The sequence below is a fragment of the Brachycentrus maculatus genome, unplaced genomic scaffold, assembly GCF_059751285.1.
Source record: "Brachycentrus maculatus isolate JH-2025_06_01 unplaced genomic scaffold, ASM5975128v1 h1tg000987l, whole genome shotgun sequence".
Lineage (NCBI taxonomy): Eukaryota > Metazoa > Arthropoda > Insecta > Trichoptera > Brachycentridae > Brachycentrus > Brachycentrus maculatus.
The window spans coordinates 4,272-26,586 of NW_028281705.1; the positions used below are offsets into that span (position 1 = coordinate 4,272).

A 22,315-nucleotide genomic window follows, 5' to 3' on the forward strand; every position below is an offset into this window, starting at 1 on the left:
TCAAAATCGAAATCATCAAACAAAAAAAAAATCATATTAATATATTATTAGATCAAAACCAATATTTTTAGCTTTTCCACTTTATTTTAAATAAAGTGGAAAAGCTAAAAATATTGGTTTTAATCTAATAACATATTAAAATGCAATTCCATCACCAAGTGTCAGTGGATAATATAAATCTAATTTACATATTGCTGTCGTGACGTCATCTAGCGAACTTTCCAGAATAACGAAGATGTATTGTCGATAATGTAGGAATCTGTAATATGTTACTGTAAATCCTGAATATAACGGACAAAAAATCCGGTCTAATGTAAAAAAATGAAAACGTCCTCGTTCTGTTCTCCCGCTCTCATTCGTCACAATTTTTTTGTTTTTATTTAAAACCTATTTTTATTCAGTTTCTTTTTAATGTTTTTTGTCTATCATTATTACTTTATATCATATCGTAATTCAAATAAGACGCCTTTGAGGTAGTATTTCATGAAAATGATGCTTTATAAATTATATAAAATCATTATTTGTATTTATAATGGACTTCGGCTTCAACGGACCTCTTTCCCCAATTAGTCCGATGTCAATAATTAAAACAATATCGATGCTTTAATTATTGACAACCACACTACTCAAATTCTTGAAAGTTCTAAATAAATGAACCAATTTTGAAACATTATTCTTAAATCACTAGAACTTCACAAGAGATATCTATTGGTGAGATGAAAAGAAGCTTTTTACTGAGCAGAAACTCTTTTTATTAGTATGTGAGGTCCGAATCCTGGATTATAATCACACACATCGCTCACTCCTTTCAAGAACGTCATAAATAAAAAAACTTGATTTTTCAGGAGAACGTTTTTAAAGTTTAAAAATAATACACAATGTATTAAAAATAAATATCAAGCCACTCATCGAACTTTTTACTGTGCAACAGATCTTTTTAGGTAAGACCTGAAGGTGTTTTCTCCATTTGAAAAATATTAAAAACAACACTTTCTGCCCTGTGGCGGGTAAATATTAAGTTTAAAATATGCCTCTTTTGCTGGGATATATCTCATTTTCTGGGCATTCCGAAAACATGCCCAACTCAAAATTCACGATTTTTGATTAATGACGTTCTTGAAAGGAGTGAGCGACATGAGAAACGCCAGAAAATACCATTTTCATTTTTATTATTTCAGCTTATAATTTGACCAGATAATTTATTAACAACATTTTGAAAATGTTGTAAATGATTGTAATTGTTCTTTCAATAAATGTATACAATTTATGTAAATATAAAAATATATATAAATATTTTTTTGTGAGGACTTCTTCTTCTTTTTAATGCTTTTCACCCATCTTGGGTGTTGTAGCCAGTGTCGAGTTATTTTTTATTTAAACTTTTTACATTTGACTTTCAAGTGTTAGTATTCCTGTTAGAGGGGTTAGTTTTATTAGTAACGTTAGTTTGTTTAGTGAGTTATCACACACCTTTACAAATTTAAACAATTTATTTTAAGATATTTACAAATTATTTAATATACAAGATTGTTAATATACAAGGTTAATAAGGTTAAAATGTTGGTGGGAAGTGAAACGTTTATGCTGGAGAGGTCTGAAAGGAAGCTCGGGTAGCCGTCATTCAACGGGCACCCAAAGAACATGTGATCTAGACCCTCCTCTTCAAGACGACATTCACACATGGCAGTATCCCGGACATGTATTCTAAACAAGTGATCACTGCAACAGCAGTGGCTTAATCGCATTCTGCATATATATGTTGTCTCCAACTTGTTTAGAGTTATCCGGGAGAACCAGGGTTTCTCCGTTACTAAAGGAGATACATAATATATGGACATAGAATGAGTACTATACACACACACACACACTCACCCCAACCAACAAAACTTTCATAAGAATAGTATTATCAGTGGATTTTTTAATTGGCTGTAAATTTGTTAATTATTGTTGTTTATTGTTTTGTAGTGGTTGTAAAAATCCCAAATAAATAAAATAAAATAAAAAAATATATAGATTTTTACCCTTTATTTGGGCAGAGGTATCCCAATATTCCTGCCATGAGTGAAAAAATCTTTTCTTTACAATAACGAGGAGGTCATCGATGCTGAAGTCATTAACATATTCTGCCCCCCCCGCTAATTATACTTGTGAGGACCTTACATTACACAAGTATAATTTGAAAGTAGGCGGCATTTTGTCCATAGATTCCGCGAGTCTATTTCAAAGACAATTCATAGACAAAACAAACCGAGCGACCAGTCTTTCTTTCACCGCTCTCTGCGGCCTGTGTCGCGTACGGGTTTGACAGACGAGCGCGCCAAACGTCCCGAGGACTCTTTTAACATCCAATATGTCGTATTATTTCGCGTGCTGGTGAGTTATTTGAACACTTAAAACGTTCTCCGCCATTTCCCGCCGCGTTTCGAGCAAACCGCGCGCCGATCGGACTCGTATCACCACAAATGTGAGACCCGAAACTCTAGTGACATTTGCCAATTCCGGATTGTTTAGTATTTTTTCGACGCCAATTCTCGCCGACCTCCTGTAAAACTTTACATGAAAAACAAGTGAACACCTTCGTGGACCATTATATTTACAGGATCCCTTGAATTTTCTCTCGGAAACCTTCGAAAAACGTTAGTAAACTGTGTGGCATAGTTTTGTATTCTCGCTTGCAATTTTTCAACCTGATGTTATTTTGTTATACTTATCATATTTTCGATTGGAATGATGCTCAAGGCACTGAAATCGATCAATTCGTCGCTATGCTTTTCCTCGGTAGTGTGAATTCGAGCCGATCAGGCTTGCGCTTCATGCGCGAGCCGGGAGTAACATGTCGATCTTAAAATACCCTATTTTTGTGTTGACCCGACATTATTAGCGACAGTCGAACGCGCTATCCACTGCGCTAGTATAGTCGGTCAAAATATAACCTAAAATTGTTTTTTTTTTGGTCGTTTATATAGTGAAGTGGTTAGCGTGTTTGCAATGGGCACGGAATTTCCAGGGTTCGAGCGCCGTTGCGATCATCAATACACCCTAGGCTGGCGACTGAAGCGTAAAATGGACCATTTTGCCCCCATGTAATGTGCTGATGAGATTGTACCGCATTACTGTCCAGTAGCCTATGCGCCCCTGTTAAGAAAATCTAAAAATACAGAGGATAGTCTACCATAACACATTATCATGTCTCGTTTTCGTAGTGCGGTGGTTAGCTACCGTGCTGGATGACCCAGGTTCAATTCCCTGAGGGTCAAAATCATCACTATGCTGCGTTTACCTTCCACGCCGCCTTGTGATATAATACCTATTACTCGCTATTTCTCTCCCCTCATACAACGGCCCGAGTACTCCACGCTGAAGGTTGGCAATCATCGTGCCAGTCTGCAGCCGCTCTGAGCAGCGCCCCAGTGCTGCAGCGGAGCCAGGATATACGCCTTCTTCCTACGCTGCGTTTACCTTCCACGCCGCCTTGTAATATAATACCTATTACTCGCTATTTCTCTCCCCTCATACAACGGCCCGAGTACTCCACGCTGAAGGTTGGCAATCATCGTGTCAGTCTGCAGCCGCTCTGAGCAGCGCCCCAGTGCTGCAGCGGAGCCAGGATATACGCCTTCTTCCTACGCTGCGTTTACCTTCCACGCCGCCTTGTAATATAATACCTATTACTCGCTATTTCTCTCCCCTCATACAACGGCCCGAGTACTCCACGCTGAAGGTTGGCAATCATCGTGTCAGTCTGCAGCCGCTCTGAGCAGCGCCCCAGTGCTGCAGCGGAGCCAGGATATACGCCTTCTTCCTACGCTGCGTTTACCTTCCACGCCGCCTTGTAATATAATACCTATTACTCGCTATTTCTCTCCCCTCATACAACGGCCCGAGTACTCCACGCTGAAGGTTGGCAATCATCGTGTCAGTCTGCAGCCGCTCTGAGCAGCGCCCCAGTGCTGCAGCGGAGCCAGGATATACGCCTTCTTCCTACGCTGCGTTTACCTTCCACGCCGCCTTGTAATATAATACCTATTACTCGCTATTTCTCTCCCCTCATACAACGGCCCGAGTACTCCACGCTGAAGGTTGGCAATCATCGTGTCAGTCTGCAGCCGCTCTGAGCAGCGCCCCAGTGCTGCAGCGGAGCCAGGATATACGCCTTCTTCCTACGCTGCGTTTACCTTCCACGCCGCCTTGTAATATAATACCTATTACTCGCTATTTCTCTCCCCTCATACAACGGCCCGAGTACTCCACGCTGAAGGTTGGCAATCATCGTGTCAGTCTGCAGCCGCTCTGAGCAGCGCCCCAGTGCTGCAGCGGAGCCAGGATATACGCCTTCTTCCTACGCCGCGTTTACCTTCCACGCCGCCTTGTAATATAATACCTATTACTCGCTATTTCTCTCCCCTCATACAACGGCCCGAGTACTCCACGCTGAAGGTTGGCAATCATCGTGTCAGTCTGCAGCCGCTCTGAGCAGCGCCCCAGTGCTGCAGCGGAGCCAGGATATACGCCTTCTTCCTACGCCGCGTTTACCTTCCACGCCGCCTTGTAATATAATACCTATTACTCGCTATTTCTCTCCCCTCATACAACGGCCCGAGTACTCCACGCTGAAGGTTGGCAATCATCGTGTCAGTCTGCAGCCGCTCTGAGCAGCGCCCCAGTGCTGCAGCGGAGCCAGGATATACGCCTTCTTCCTGCGCTGCGTTTACCTTCCACGCCGCCTTGTAATATAATACCTATTACTCTTGATTACTAGTCTTGATAAAGAAGCGGTTAGCTTAGAAACAGGTAGACATTATAATTGACTATGTAAAACTAACCATCACGCCGCTTCCTCGCAGGGGTAGGCAGAGAGAATAGAACGCCACACCACTCTGTCAACATTTCTCTTGCAAACATTCTTCGCCTCTTCCACGTTCATGCATCTCCTCATACATACCCGCCGATTGTTTCGACTCCTTACCTGACCACTTTCAAGTATTTGGCATACTTGATCGTGCCAAGATTTTTTCGGTCTTCCTCTGCTCCCTTTTCCAATTAAATTCGCCTCATAAATTTGTTTTACCGTTCTTTCCTCACTCATTCGTTCCACATGTCCAAACCATCTCAACGCACCATTCTTAATTTTATCCATAATGCTTGTCTCGGCTTTGCATTCCTTCCTTATTTCACTATTCGCACATCTATCATACATCGTTTTGTCGCACATTCTTCTGAGAGATCGCATTAAGTTATAATTAAAAATATTTATAGTGATTTTAAAACAAAGTTACATTTTAATTATAGTAAATAATTTGTTTATTTTGATTTTTTTTCAGATGTAAGGGATTTTTGAAGTCATCAGCGACTCCCGTTACTTCGAGGCATAAGAAAACTACTCGGCTAACATGAACGGCGCTTCGAGTGAGGACGCGGAGCCGGCTCACTTCTCCGACAGGGACTCGGAGCCCAGCGACAACGACTCGGAAGGCCGTCGCTTCAAGCCGGCCGAGGCCCGCGTGGAGGAGATGAACTGGTTCAGCGACTGCTTCGACGCGGAGCACAACGACAGAGACATGGACCCGCTCGCCACCACGGAAGACCACAACTCCAGCCCGGCCAATCACGCGGCCGTCAACGGAAGCCCGGAGGGAAGGAATGATCGATCCAACAGCCCGGAAGACAGGAATGATCAATCAGCCAGCCCGGGAGACAGGAATGATCAATTAGCTAGTCCGGGAGACAGGAACGATCAATCAGCCAGCTTGGAGGATAGTAATAATCAATCTGCCAGCCCGGAAGATAGGAATAACCAATCCGCAAGTCTTGAGGAAAGGAATGATCGATCAGCCAGCCCGGAAGTCAGGAATGATCAATCCGACAGCCACGAAGTCAGGAATGATCGGTCCGCCAGCCCTGCCCACTCCCCGCCGTCCAGCCAAGCCAAGAGCCGGTCTCCCAGCCCTCCGCGGAGCCCCAAAAGCCACGTCGTTAGCTCCATGGAGATCGTAGGCCGGCCCGTAAGTCCCGCGCAGATTCTGGGAAGCAGTCCCGTCCACATTCTAGGGGGTGCCAACAGTCCCGTGGCCATCAACAGCGATTCTGAGGATGAAAAGATGACTGCGGCTGCCAACGGTAGCAATGTGCGTATAATTTGAAATAAACACATTAGTAGAGTGGGTTCGAACCTAGAAACTCTGCCTCGAGAGTCCGCGACACTTACCGGGGGGCCACAGCCCGACGCAAAGTACATTTAGTTGCAGGTCGCAGTCAGTATTAGTGCATTCTCAAACCCTTGTCCGCACCCGATGATGCATAGGGCACTGAATCACATAAACGCAGTGTTTATGTTATCCGCCTCCGCAGTGCAATGGTCAGCACTCTCTGCTACCGTTCGGCTGGAGGTCCCGGGTTCGAATCCCGGGGGGGGGGGGGTTGTAATATTAGCTCTGGTAATATTAAAAAAATTGTTACCTTTCAACTTGGACTATTTTCAATACAAGCAACATTTAGGAAGATTCACATTTTTAAACCACATTTTCATATGGTGTAGAAAATACATAATTTTTTCATTTTTTCATTCAAACCCTTATCCGCAACCCCAATGGTGCATAGGGCACTGCATCATATAAAATCAGTGTTATCTTGATCGTTTATACATGAAGGAAAGGTGATCAGCCCTCCGCTTCAGGTACCAGTCCAGGGTGATATTGAATAAATATTACAGTGAAAAAATCACTTATATTTATTCGACCCTCCCTGGGAATCGAACCCGGGACCTCCGGTACGGTAGCCGAGCGTGCTGACCATTACACTACGGAGGCGGACAAAATACATCAAGGACGTCATAAATCAAAATTCGACAATTTTCAGTAGTGCGTGTTTTCGGAATGCCCAGAAAATGTACTATATCCCAATGAGTGTGTCCAAATACTTGTTCACAGATCTGGATTATCTCCAATTACAGGAGTTATTTTCATATTATTTTTTGACATCTCATCAAAGATGAAGAAGAATATGGAAGCCTGGGCGTTTACGGGGCTGACGACCGGCATTGGCTGGTTTAAGTGATCACTTTACACACGTGTAGGTACATTCACCTATTCTACCTCTGATTGACAACCACACTACTCAAATATCTTGGAAGTTCTATATACATGAACCAATTTTTAAACGTTGTTCTTGAATTACTAGAACTTTACTAGAGACATCTATTGGTGAGATGTAAAGAAGCTTATACTGCATAAGTGTCATAAAAAGCGTGTACAATACATGTGTATACAAAAAATATGCCACAATTAATACATCCGTGTTATATTCATTTTCATTATTTTTTTCTGTGTGTATATATATATATATATATATATATATATATATATATATATATATATATATATATATATATATATATATATATATATATAATATATATATATATATATATATATATATTTATATATATATATATATGTATGTATATATATATATATGTATATATATATATATAAATATATATATATTTAAATTTTTTTTTTTTTGGCATTTCTAGCGTTTCTCATGTATGTGATTGTAATCCAGGATTCGGACCTCACATACTAATATGAGAGTTTCTGCTTAGTAAAAAGCTTCTTTACATCTCACCAATAGATGTCTCTAGTGAAGTCCTAGTGATTCAAGAACAAGGTTTCTAAATTGGTTCATATATAAAGAACTTCCGAGAATTTGAGTAGTGTGGTTGTCAATAATGGGTAGAATTGGTGAATGTTACACGTGTATAAAGTGATCACTTAAACCAGCCTAAGACGGTCGTTAGCCCCGTAAACGCCCAGACTTCCATATTCTTCTTCATCTTTGATGAGATGTCCAAAAACATTATCAAGTAAACACTATATAACCCTTCCCTTACGATGCTAAAAACCTGCACCGGTTATATCGCTCACTCCTTTCAAGAACGTCATAAATCAAAAAACTTGATTTTCAGGAGAACGTTTTTAAAGTTGAAAAATATAATACAATTTATTAAAAATAAATATCAAGCCACTTATTGAACTTTTTACTGTGCAACAGATCTTTTTAGGTAAAACCTGAAGGTATTTTCTCCATTTCAAAAATATTTAGTTTATTTAAGAAAACAATTAAACTATACCCTTTCTTCAAAATGCAAAAACAACACTTTCTGCCCTGTAGCGGGTAAATATTATGTTAGGTTTTTTCTCCATTTGAAAAATATTTAGTATGTTTCAAAAAATATATCTGTCCGCCTCCGTAGTGTAATGGTCAGCACGCTCGGCTACGGCTCTGGAGGTCCCGAGTTCGATTCCCAGGGGGGGGGGTGAAAATAAATATTAGTGATTTTACACTGTAATATTTATTTAATATTACCCTGGACTGGTTCCTGAAGCGCAAGAGTGATCACCTCGCCTTCAAATGAGTAATGTTAAAGATTACACTGCGTCAATTCGATGCAGTGCCCTATGCACCATTGGGTGCGGAAAAGGGTTATATATATACGCATCTATGTTGAGATGTCAAAAAATAATAAAAAAATTAACTCCTGTAATTGGAGATAATCCAGATTTGTGAACAAGTATTTGGACACACTCAAAATGTTGTATTTTTTTTCATTTTTTGTCCGGTTCCAGGAAGCCAACATGATCGACCTGGAGAGCGACGACGACTGCATGATCGTGGAGGTCAAGGGCCAGCCCAAGAAGGAAAAGACCCCGAAGAAGGAGCGCGAGAGGAAGGGCAAGGAAGCCAGGGAGAACGGCGTGGAGGCAGAGAGCCCCGACGGCGGCGGCCTGCGCCGGAGCCTGCGGAACACCAAGCGGAAGAGCTACATCCTGGACACCAAGGAGGACGAGGAAGTGGAGGAGGACTCCTCCGACTCGGAGCGCGACGTCAAGAGGAAGAAGGTATTTGATATCTTTTTAAAAAAAAAATCTTTTGCATTTAAATGCAAAATATGTTATAATTTATAATATGTTATAATAAAACATGTATGTTATAATATATTTTTTTACCCTCATCCGCACCCGATGGTGCATAGGGCACTGCATCAAATAAACAAACTGTTATCTTGATAAATTTTGTAATTTCAGCTCTGGTATGGAAAACGTGTGTGATAATGTTATAATTTTTTTTTATTTTTACCCTCATCCGCACCCGATGGTGCATAGGGCACTGCATCATATAAACGCAGTGTTATCTTGATAAATTAAGTAATTTCAGCTCTGGTATGGAAAACGTGTGTGATAATGTTATAATTTTTTTTTATTTTTACCCTCATCCGCACCCGATGGTGCATAGGGCACTGCATCATATAAACGCAGTTTTATCTTGATAAATTTAGTAATTTTAGCTCTGGTATGGAACACGTGTGTGATAATGTCTTAACAAGACTAAACGCGTCACATATTATCGTATATCGCTCACTCAACAACGCCGTATATCAAAAATTGACAATTTTCAGTTGTGCATGTTTTCAGAATGCCCAGAAAATGTACTATATCCCAGCGAAAGCGGCATATTTTTAACTTAATATTTACCCACTACAGGGCAGAGAGTGTTGTTTTTGCATTTTGAAGAAAAGGTATTGTTTAATTATTATTTTGAAATTACTAAATATTTTTTAAATGGAAAAAAAAACCTTCAGGTTTTACCCAAAAAGATCTGTTGCACAGTAAAAAGTTCAATAAGCGGCTTGATATTTATTTTTAATACATTGTATTATATTTTTAAACTTTAAAAACGTTCTCCTGAAAAATCAAGGTTTTTGAAATATGATGTTGTTGAAAGGAGTGGCGATATATGTAAATAAAAGTAGAATTCAATCCAGTAACCATGTTTAATTTTGGATATATTACCTAAAAATGTAAAAAAAATATAGAAAAATATAAATTGTAAAAAAAATGTTACTATATTAAAAGAATGTCCGCCTCCGTAGTGTAATGGTCACCACGCTCGGCTACCGTTCTGGAGGTCCCGGGTTCGAATCCCAGGGGGGGTCAAATAAATACAAGTGATTTTTTCACTATAATATTTATTCAATACTACCCTGGACTGGTACCTGAAGCGGAGGGCTGATCACCTTTCCTTCTTGTGTAAACGATCGAGATAACACTGCGTTTATATGAAGCAGTGCCCTATGCACCATCGGGGTGCGGATAAGGGTTTTATTTTATTATATTCAAAGAAAAAAAAAAGGTATATATCGTAGTCATACAGGAGAAAGTGACCAAGTGCATTGTTTTACAAAAACGTGATCATTGACTATTTGATATCTTACTAGCTTAATATTGCCCTGAAAATAAGGATTTTAAACTTGGAAGTATAATATATTGACTTGATAAAAATGACTTACTGCATTGATGTTTATTTTGTTGCCAAGCAAAAGTGACTGCCGGCAGGTACATGTATGGCAATGCCCAGCACGCCGCGAATTTTACCACAAAAACAAAACCTTCTAAACATATTGTTATTAAAAGTGTAGTAACCGGATCCACGCGGCTCGCATAACCGTATGTGTTTTAACAAAACATGCCCCCTACGCGGCTGACATAAGCGTTTGTGTTTTTACATTGCTCCAAGTTTCCAACCACAGTTCAACTTGGAGGGATTTTTTCATGGTGTGGAACTTTGGATAAAATAATACGTCAATCCTCGGCCTTATGACATCTGTTGAAATATCTGACTAATAATTTGTAACATCGCAAGGATAAATAAAAGAACAGATCCCTGATTTTTCTTGCGGTCGGTAATTAGTCCGCGCCATAATCATGCCCTATATCTGTCTCACTCTCGACGCTACGCATCGCCAGTGGGTAAGAGTGACACACGATGCGTGCTTTGATTTATTTATGTTACGATCTAATTTGTTTATATTACGATATATTTCAAGAATAATGTGACACACGTGTATTATAGAGTACCTAAAAGGCACAATGAATCCCATTGAACGTTTTTGTTTAGGAAAATAAATTGTTTCTTAACTAAATACATGATAAAAGTAATCATTTAAAAAAACGGCAAAATACCGCAGCGCACGGGCGTCTCTCAGGAACAAAGTTAACGCGGGTTAAAGGTTAACGTTTATTTATAAAACTTGCCAAATAAATGACTAGCGCGCCAGTCGTGCAGTCCACTCCATTATCATATCCATTATCATAAAATTAATTGTTCATGGTGCAGGCTTGTCACAAAATTTGTCATAGAAAATATGAAAACTAAATTATATGTCGAAAATAATTGTTTCTGTTAGTTTAATATTAAAAGTATACACACACACACACACACTTTGATTTTAAAATATAAAAATCATCAGAATCGACACTAAAATCACTGTCATCAGATTCGGCAGTGACGGCAACTCGGGGATTATTGGACAACCTGAGCGCCATCAGTTGTTCCGACGACAAAGCTCTCTTTAATTTACGTTTAAAGTGGTAAAAACAAATTCTGTTTCAATTCTAAGTATGCAAAGATATTCTCAATAGATGTCACTATGCGTTCAATATATTTGTACATTTTAAATAATCGATTTTCTTTACTAAAAGCCCATTTAAAATGGCGCGTCTTATGACGTAATTTTTGTATGAGCGGCGCTCCATTCAGAAAATTATGCGTCTTAAGACGCTCTTGGCAGTTGACCGGTTAGATAGTCGGTCACGTTTTGGTAGTCGGTCACTTTCTCCTGCACGACTGCAATATTAATTATTGAATAAATTGATTTGTTTTAAAAAAGGTCCCCGTGAGTCCGATCACGCCTCAGATCAAAGTGGTGGCGGCGCAGTCCCTCATGAGCAAGGCGGCCGCGGGCAAGCCCAACGGGGTCATCGACAGCGCCGTGCTGACCTCCATGGCCCTGCGCGGGGTCAGCGTGACCTCCTCGCGGCCCAAGCCCCCGCCCAAGCCCGCCAAGCCCCCGCCCTTCCCCGCGGGCAGCATGTTCGCGGCCATGACGAGCGGGCAGAGCCTCATCGAGGCGCCCTCCTTCCTGGCGCCGCTGCTCTTCGTGAAGAAGCCTCTGGCCTCGCTGCGCGAGTTCGTGGACCAGCTGGGCGAGCAGGTGGAGCGCGCGCGGCGCGAGGAGGCCGAGCGCGCGCGGCTGCAGCCCCCCGAGCCCCCGGAGCCGCCGGCCGCGCCCGCCGCGCCCGCCGGCGCGGAGCCCGCAGCGGATAACGGCGCGGAACCGAAAAAAAAAGGTGCCCACTTTTAAACTATTAATTTTAGTATTAATCACAGTCTTGATAAAGAAGCGGTTAGCTTGGAAACCGGTAGACATTATAATTAACTAACTAACTAACCTTCACGCCGCTTCCCCGCAGGGGTAGGCAGAGAGAATAGAACGCTACACCACTATGTCTTTGCAAACATTCTTCCCACTTTTGCCCACTTTTATATTGTTGGTTAGCTTGGAAACTGGTAGACATTATAATTGACTAACTAGCTAACCATCACGCCGCTTCCCCGCAGGGGTAGGCGGAGAGGTTAGAACGCCACACCACTCTGTCTTTGCAAACATTCTTCCCACTTTTATATCGTTGTTATTCTACATGAAAGCATGGGCGCTCACCCCCCCCTGGATAGATTGAAAATATATTTTGTATATTAAAAGCATCGATGACTTTGTGGTATGGTAATAAAACATTCTCCTTATCATTCATCCTTCACTTTGTGTAATACCACTTTTATAAACACTTATTCGCGACTGCCGGTTTCGGAAAATCATTCCGTCCTCAGGTCATTAAAATGAAGGAAATTTTAAAATTGATGAGTGATAGTAACTCGGAACTAAAAAAAAAAAAAATAACTAACCATCACGCCGCTTCCCCGCAGGGGTAGGCAAAGAGAATCGAACGCCACACCACTCTGTCTTTGCAAACATTCTTTGCCTCTTCTACATTCATGCATCTCCTCATACATACCCGACGATTATTACGACTCCTGACCGCTTTCAAGTAATTGACATACCTGATTGAGCCAAGTTTTCCTCGGTCGTCCTCTGCTTCTTTTTCCAACTACATTCGCCTCATAAATATGTTTAACCGTTCTTTCTTCACTCATACGCTCCACATGTCCAAACCATCTCAACACACCTTTCTTAATTTTATCGATAATTCTTATCTCAGCCTTACATTCTTTCCTTATTTCATCATTCGAACATCTATCAAACATCGTTTTGCCACACATTTATATAAGGGATCGCATTTCGACTGCATTCAGTCCGCTTTCATCCTTCTTTTGCCAACTCCACGCTTCGCTTCCACACATAAGGGTTGGAACCAGAACTCCATTGTGTACTGCCAGTTTAGCTTCCGCTGATAGATTTTTATTTGCGAAAACTGATTTCAGTGCACCATTCACTCTGTTCCCAGCATTCACTCTCCTTTCTATGTCTTTATCAATCTTTCCATCCCTAGAAAACATACTACCCGAATATATGAAATCATCTGCCTGTTCAACTCGGAACTATCAATCATACTATTAAGTATTTTAAAAAGTTTTACAGTTTCATAAATATGTTTACGAAAATGAGAAAACAAAATAAGTAGGTGATCGTAACATTCCATTGCCAAAATTTCGCATATCGCTCACTCCTTTCAAGAACGTCATAAATCAAAAATCGACAATTTTCAGTTGTGCGTGTTTTCGGAACGCCCAGAAAATGTACTATATCCCAGCAAAAGCGGCATATTTTTAACTTAATATTTACCCGCTACAGGGCAGAAAGTGTTGTTTTTGCATTTTGAATAAAAGGTATTGTTAAATTATTTTTTGAAATATACTAAATATTTTTCAAATGGAGAAAAAACCTTCAGGGGTCACCTAAAAAGATGTGTTGCACAGTAAAAAGTTCAATAAGTGGCTTGATATTTATTTTTAATACATTGTATTATATTTTTAAACTTTAAAAACGTTCTCCTGAAAAATCAAGTTTTTTGATTTATGACGTTCTTGAAAGGAGTGGGCGATGTGTCATTAGTTGTGAATTCCTGGAAGAGGGGGGAAGAGGGAAAAAGGGAAAGATCAAGGCTCAAGTCCAACACAAATTATGTTGAAATTGGGACACACCACCATATAAATATCTAATATAAAATTCCAGGGTTGATAATGTCTTCGATCTCGCATATTGCGATCTCGAAATATGCGAGATGGAAGATGTCGTTAGGTGGGGAAGGCAACGAAGGAGACAATGGTATGCGCGTTTGAGGAGAATGGAACCATCCAGACTCCCCTACATCGCACTGTACGGCCGACCCCATGGTAGACGGCTCTCGGGCAGACAACCAAATAGATGGGTCGACAGCTGGGAATCGACGTCCCAGGAGGCTAATCCCTCTTAAAAACAGGTCGCAAGGCCTATAATAAGAGGAAGAGGAAGATAATGTCTTGATAAGACAAAATGCATCACAGAAAATGATATAATGAATAAAATGAAGTTTTTGTGTGCGCAGGGCGCAGAAGGCGAAAAGCCGAGGAGAACGACGAGTCCTGGGACGAGCAGGAGTCCTCCAGCTCCGAGTCCGAGGAGGAGCAGCCCCTCCACAAGGAGCGCGCCGACATCCTGCGCGAGGTGCAGCCCGCGGCCGCGGGGACGCCGGCGCCCGGCCCCGCGGGCGGCTACTTCGCCTCCGCGCTGGGCTCCTTCCTCGTGGACATGGGCCTCGGCCTGGTGCAGGAGCGCGTGCACGCCGACCTGCTGCGCCTGCACCGGCGCCCGCGGCAGGGGAACGGCGCGCGCTGCCAGTTCTGCGCCTTCTGCTCCGAGAGCGCGCTCGTCATGGCCCACCACCTGGAGGTCCCGCACGCCCGCGGCGCGGTGCTCCGCTGCAACTTCTGCGCCTTCGAGGCGCCCGGCGCGCAGGGCATGCTGCAGCACGTGCAGGCGGCGCACGGCGTGGCGGCGCGCTTCGTGCGCCCGCCCGCGCTGCACCAGTGCCCCGAGTGCCCCTTCGAGAGCGGCACGCGCGGCCGCTACGTCAAGCACGTGGAGCGCTGCCTGACGCTGCACGTGCCCGACATGCTGCGCCCGCAGGAGTGGCAGCCGCCCGCCAAGCTCATCAAGGTACTCGCCTTCCTGCACTTCCACGCGTACCTCCCGACCTTCCGTCTTACCTTAGCTTATTATGTTCAAAGTTTATAGATCATTAAGTGGATTTTTGATATTTATTGTAACCGCAGACAGTTGGTAGAATTCCATATTGAATTGTCGGGTGATATATCCAAAATTAAACAAGGTTTATTTGGTTGAATTCTACATTTATTCATGTATATTTTAATACATGACGCGTTTCGTCTTATAAAGACATTATCAAACACTTTGATAATGATTGAGAGTGTCTGATAATGTCTTAATACGACGAAACGCATCACGTATTAACATATACATAAATAAATGTAGAATTCAAATCCAATAAACCTTGTTTAATTTTGGATATATTACGCAACAATTGGATTTTTGCTTCATCTAACTAATTTGATTAGTTTTTATTTGAATCTGTGTTGGGAACAGGAGGGATAATCTAGTGTGGGCCAGTCAGGGACTTGTCAGCAAATGATCATTGCTGGGAGGAAACCACGTTGCACTCCTCAGGAGAAGGCGGACTGCCGACGGTCCTCAGCAGGCCTTCCGTTCCACTAGAAGAGGGTTGGGCATTTTGCGTCCTAGCTTGGTTTATGGCACCAATGTCCCCTTTGCTAGTTTGATCATGTATAGTACCACGGTCTGCTGATTCTGGAGAGCCTGGTGAGCGTTCCTTATGAACTATCACGGATCCGATTCTAAATCCTTATTCACAAAGAAGCAGCTTGAAGTCAACTTTTAATATCTCTGATATACATATCGCTCACTCCTTTCAAGAAGAACGTCATAAATCAAAAATCGTTAATATTCAGTTGTGCGTGTTTTCGGAATGCCCAGAAAATGCCCAAAAAATCCCAGCAAAAGCGGCATATTTTTAACTTAATATTTACCCGCTACAGGGCAGAAAGTGTTGTTTTTGCGTTTTGAAGAAAAGGTATTGTTTAATTATTTTTTTAAATATACTAAATATTTTTCAAATGGAGAAAATACCTTCAGGTTTTACTTAAAAAGATCTGACGCACAGTAAAAAGTTCAATAAGTAACTTGATATTTATTTTTAATACATTGTATTATAATTTTAAACTTTAAAAACGTTCTGAAAAATCAAGTTTTTTTTATTTATGACGTTCTTGAAAGGAGTGAGCGATATGCTCAGTCATTATTCTTCGTCCTTAGTACCCCAACTGTTCATTATATCCTCCTCGGACTCCTATCCCTTCCCCGTGGCCTCCCTACCTGATCCCCCCGGCGACTACAGGCGTGACCTTGTGTGGTTGCAGGCGTCTTCGCGGCCCAACTACGTCTACAACTACCGGCCGAGGTTCAACCCGCGGGCGAGCCCCGCGCAGCGGCTGCAGGCGCCCGGCGTGCAGGCCCTGGCCTTCCCGCACATGGTGAGCGCGGTGACCGCATATATGTGGCCCTTTTTTTTAATTTTTTTTTTGGTATTTGGACACATGCAAAATGTTGCAAATAACTCTCCCCTATCACTCAAGTTTATTAAATTTAGTAATCGAAGCGATTGATTATGACGCTAACAATTCCCGGTTTGAATTTATTTTGAAATTAACACACTTCAAAATACTTATGGGAACGAATGTAGAGCTGACACTGTTGGCACAAAAAAGCGCTTAGAGAGTGTCAGAAATGAAGACTCTAAGAAGCGTATCAGGCAATAGTCTTAGAATAAGACACACTCACTCACACACGCACACACACACACACGCACACACACACGCACACACACACGCACACACTCACACACACACACACACACTCACCCCAACCAACGTAACTTTCGTAAGAATAGTATTATGAGTGGATTTTTTTAATTGGCCGTAGATTTGTTAATTGTTGCTGTATATTGTTTTGCAGTGGCTGTAAAAATTCCAAATAAATAAAATAAAAATATAATAAATAAATAAGAAACGCATGTCTTTTCGACTTGCGTTTCTCGGCACGCTGATCGTTCCAAGAAACGCAATCAATACGGCAGTCCAAACTCAAAACACAGTAAGGAGTGTAAGGCTGAACGAGGAATAATTGAAAAGATTAGGAAGAGTTTTGCTACGGTGGTATGGACACGTGGAGCAAACGGATAACGAGAGAATGACTAAGAAAATATATGTGACGAATGTGAGCGGGAGAACAGAACGGGGACGACCTAATAAGACTTGGCGCGATCAGATCAATCAGAACCTAAAATCTGGCGGTGTCAAAAGTCTGCGTAATCGGAGGGCACGTGTGACTAGATGTATGGATGTGAGGGAGGCGAGGAGTGTATGTCAGGACAGAAGAGTGTGGCGTTCCATCCTCTCTGCCTACCCCTGCGGAAAACGGCGTGATGGTAGTATTAGTAGTAGTAGTAGAAACGCCAAGTGTCTTACCGCAAAGGGAATGCGGAAACAATGAATTTTTTTTTGTTGATGGGGATTGCATTTATTATTTACCTTGCATGCTTATTATGTGCGCCTCCGTAGTGTAATGGTCAGCACGCTCGGCTACCGTTCCGGACGTCCCGGGTTCGATTCCCAAGGGGGGTGAAATAAATATAAGTGATTTTTTCACTGTCATATTTATTCAATATTACCCTGGACTGGCACCCGGAGCGGAGGGCTGATCACCTTTCCTTCATGTGTAAACGATCAAGATAACACTGCGTTTATATGACGCAGTGCCCTATGCGCCATTGGGGTGCGGATAAGAATTTTATTATTATTATTATTATGTATGGAAGTGAAACATGGAGTTGGCAAAAGAAGGATGAAAGTAGACTGAATGCACTCGAAATGCGATCTCTCAGAAGAATATGCGACAAAACGATGTATGATAGATGTGCGAATAGTGAAATAAGGAAGGAATGCAAATCTGAGGAATGCATTATCGATAAAATTAAGAAAGGTGTGTTGAGATGGTTTGGACATGTAGAACGAATGAGTGAGGAAAGAACGGTAAAACAATTTTATGAGGCGAATGTAAGTGGAAAAAAGAGCAGAGGAAGACCGAGAAAAACATGACACGATCAGGTATGCCAAATACTTGAAAGTGGTCAGGTTAGGAGTCGTAACAATCGGCGGGTATGTATGAGGAGATGCATGAATGTGGAAGAGGCGAAGAATGTTTGCAAGGACAGAGTGGTGTGGCGCTCTATTCTCTCTGCCTAAAGCGGCGTGATGGTTAGTTAGTTAGTTTAAAAAAAAGCCAATTAAACAATTCCACATTTATGTTATAAAACTATTAAAAAAATATTCATAGATAAAAAAAAATGGGTATGATAAAAAATAATAGATTTAACCTTGTTTGGTTTGCCTTGCAGCAGCCGCGCGCGCCGCGCATGAGGCGACCCGCCGTGGCGGTGGTCACATGCGCCATCTGCGGCTCCAAGTGGGCCGACGCCACGCGCCTGCACTTCCACGTGCTGCGCGACCACGGCCCCGGCGCGCCCGCCGCGCCCGCCGCGTCCGCCGCGCCAGCCGCGCCATCCTTGTCGTCCACGCCCGCCGCGCCCGCCGCGGGCCCCTCGAGCGCCACGGCCGACGCCGCCGCGTAGTGCCCCCGCCGCACTCCCCGGGGCGGCCCTGCAAACCGCTTCTCTCAACGCCCCATCACAGTGCCGAATCGGTCAAAAGTTATTATCAAATTAAAGTGCATAAGTGAAGGAGCTCAATGGAAAAGCAATGGAGGAGGATTAATGATCTAGATACATAACGGTTATGTTATATATCGTAGTCATACAGGAGAAAGTGACCGAGTTCATTTTTTATAAAAACGTGATCATTGACTATTTGATATCTTACTAGCTTAATATTGCCCTGAAAATATCCCAAAGGATTTTAAACTTGGAAGTATAATATATTGACTTGGTAAAAATGACTAACTGCATTGATGTTTATTTTCTTGCCGAGTAAAAGTGACTTAAATGGCCCTCCTGAACGTTTTACGTTTTGTTAGTTGGTCACTTTCTCCTGTACGACTACGAGAGCGGTGTGATGGCTAGTTAGCTAGTTAAGTCTCAGGGTTCCAGGCGCTGGCCGCCTGACGTGATCACTCACATTTTTGCGCAACGTCCACCATTCTGCCTGTAATTTTACATCTGAATTGCATTGAATTTTGAACGTTGTATATATGCAACGTTACGACAATCGTACCTCGGTAGTATCTGCCATCTGTTGGGAAAATTGCGTCCACAGGTGAGAATTCTTTCCAATTCTGAAGTATAAATGCACCCAAAATGCGGGAATGGTGAACGTTGCGGAGCGCGTCTAGTGATCACCCGAGCCCCGGGACGCTCAGACTCGCACACTCCCCCCGTATACGAGACAGATGCTTCGTCTCTATCGAGACACCTGTAACACACATCTTGGTATAAAAAGGGTCGGTTCTTGACCTAATTTACGGGAATGGACCCATTTTTCAGGACCGAATTCCTGATAGAAGATTCTACAAAATCATCCCATCTCACGGGCCCTCCTAAAAGTGGGAAAGCGACGCTCGCAGGACGGGTTTTACACATTTTTAGGTCTGCCGGTGGTGCATAGGGCACTGCGTCATACCACAATAGCTCGCGACGGACGGATTCAAATATACATGTAATGAATTTATAATATTCTCATGAAATGAGTGTCGTCATTTACAGGACTAACTGGCACCAACTCAATAAAAGAGATTTTCTTAGACGATTCAATTTGTTCACCGATGAATATACTGAAACAAGCACATTCGAATTGATAATATTCACTGTATCACCGTGACATATTTTTGTGAATGTTCTCATTCTACAAATGTTCTCATTTTACAAATGTTCCCATTTTACAAATGTCCTCATTTTACAAATGTTCTCATTTTACAAGTGTCCTCATTCTACAAATGTTCTTTTGTATATTTTGTATAAATAATCTTTTTGTAATGTCATTTTAAATTTTGAAAAATGTCCTCATTTTACACTATTTGAAGAATGCCCTCTTTTTACAAATGTCATTTTTTGAGGCCTTTTACGTATGTAAATATGTGCCCAGATGGATTTTAGAATATTCGCGTTATAGACCTTGCTGTGTTGTATGAGGAGGTGCACAGAAGGGATCAATGTCGAAACTTGCCCAAATACAAACCCTCGACCGTTTTATTTGAATCGGGTGTGCGTGATGGCGTCGTTTCGAGATAGTTGCGGGTCAATCACGGGCGCAGGCAAAAAAATGTAGTTGAATTTGCATCCACAACATTTTGAGTGTGTCCAAATACTTGTTCACAAGTCTGGATTATCTCCTATTATAAGAGTTTTTTTTCACATTATTTTTTGACATCTCATCAGAGATGAAGAAGATTATAGAGTCTTGGCATTTACGGGGCTGACAACCGTCATAGGCTGGTTTAAGTGAAGTACACACGTGTAACATTCACCAATTCTACCCATTATCGACAACCACACTACTCAAATTCTTGGAAGTTCTATATATATGAACCAATTTTGAAACATTGTTCTTGAATCACTAGAACTTCATATATAGAACTTCCAAGAATTTGAGTGGTGTGGTCGTCAATAGTTGAAATAATTGGTGAATGTTACACGTGTGTAAAGTGATCACTTTAAACCAGCCTACGACGGTCGTCAGCACCGTAAATGCCCAGGCTTCCATATTCTTCTTCATCTTTGATGAGATGTCAATAACAGGATGAACCCTACTTTGAACGCAACACGTTTTTTATGAGAACATTGAGAATTTTGGGATATCGTATGTGAGTTCTAGAGCGGGGATAATTTAACAGACGCCATCTTGTTTTATATAATTCAACATGTAACATAGTATTATTATTTTTTTTTAAATTTTTATGATTGTACTTTTCTCATTCAAATTCCATTATAAAAAAATTATATCGAAATGCTTGGTGACTTTTCGGTGGTCAATTCGATCAAATATCGCTTTCACCCACTTATTACGTGACCAAATATGGCTTTCACCCACTGATTACGTGACCAAATATGGCTTTCACCCACTGATAACGTGACAAAATATCAATGACTTTCACCCACTAATTACATGACCAAATCTCGATGACTTTCACCCACTTATTACGTGACCAAATATGGCTCTCACCCACTGATTACGTGACCAAATATGGCTTTCACCCACTGATAACGTGACCAAATATCGATGACTTTCACCCACTAATTACATGACCAAATCTCGATGACTTTCACCCACTTATTACGTGACCAAATATGGCTTTCACCCACTGATAACGTGACCAAATATGGCTTTCACCCACTGATAACGTGACAAAATATCAATGACTTTCACCCACTAATTACATGACCAAATCTCGATGACTTTCACCCACTTATTACGTGACCAAATATGGCTCTCACCCACTGATTACGTGACCAAATATGGCTTTCACCCACTGATAACGTGACCAAATATCGATGACTTTCACCCACTAATTACATGGCCAAATCTCGATGACTTTCACCCACTTATTACGTGAACAAATATCGCTCTCACCCATTAATTACGTGACCACATATGACTTTCACCCACTTACTTACATGACGATGTATATTGTAATTATCTGTTACATATTTAGTCAAATTGGTGCAAATTAGCAGTGCAAAACCGATACACTTGAATACGGGTATGCAACCCTGAGTGCCTTAACCATTACCGGTATTCATCCTCCATTTCCTTTTCCGTGTAGCAGTAATGTCCTTCTCCTGTCGCCTTTATTTCTTCATTTTCCACTCCTAATTCCAGAAATCTCAACTGAACAACTGATGGCTCTGTCTGTATGTAATCACACAGCATGTCTTTCCGGTGCAGTGTCCTAAGCACCATCTGGGTACGCCGATAGGGGACGAAGAAATATAACTAGTGGATGAAAGTGATAATTTGAAAAAAAAATCCCTTTCTTCCTTATTGCCTGGCGAAAAAGATAATTGGTCACATAATTAGTGGGTGATAGTCATATTTGGTCACGTAATAAGTGGGTGAATATCATATTTGGTCACGTAATTAGTGGGTGAAGGTCATATTTGGTCACGTAATTAGTGGGTGAAGGTCATATTTGGTTTATGTATTAATTGTTAAATCAAACACACTATTTTTGAGTCTACTAAGCTGTATTTTATTGTTATTAATATTGTGACAATTTGTCATATTTGGTCATGTAATTAGTGGGTAAAAGTCATATTTGGTGACATAATTAGTGGGCGACAGTCATTTGTTCACGTAATTAGTGGGTGAAAGTGATATT

At 41.7% G+C, this 22,315-nt stretch overlaps 1 protein-coding gene across 2 annotated transcripts; it reads left to right on the top strand.

Annotated features, from left to right (window-relative positions):
• The first annotated feature begins 2,257 nt into the window (after positions 1-2,257).
• Positions 2,258-18,937, top strand: LOC148299707 (uncharacterized). Of its 2 annotated transcripts, none has more exons than XM_088275779.1 (7): positions 2,258-2,636; positions 5,322-6,125; positions 8,625-8,897; positions 11,726-12,185; positions 14,439-15,049; positions 16,348-16,461; positions 18,384-18,937. In XM_088275779.1, exons 2-7 carry the CDS (start codon positions 5,391-5,393, stop codon positions 18,615-18,617), a joined length of 2,427 nt encoding a protein of 808 aa, XP_088131905.1. In that variant the 5' UTR covers positions 2,258-2,636; positions 5,322-5,390; the 3' UTR covers positions 18,618-18,937. The 2 variants fall into 2 exon arrangements, with proteins under 2 accessions (XP_088131905.1, XP_088131906.1); XM_088275780.1 differs by having other exon boundaries at positions 2,287-2,373; positions 18,384-18,754.
• Positions 18,938-22,315: the final 3,378 nt, after the last annotated feature.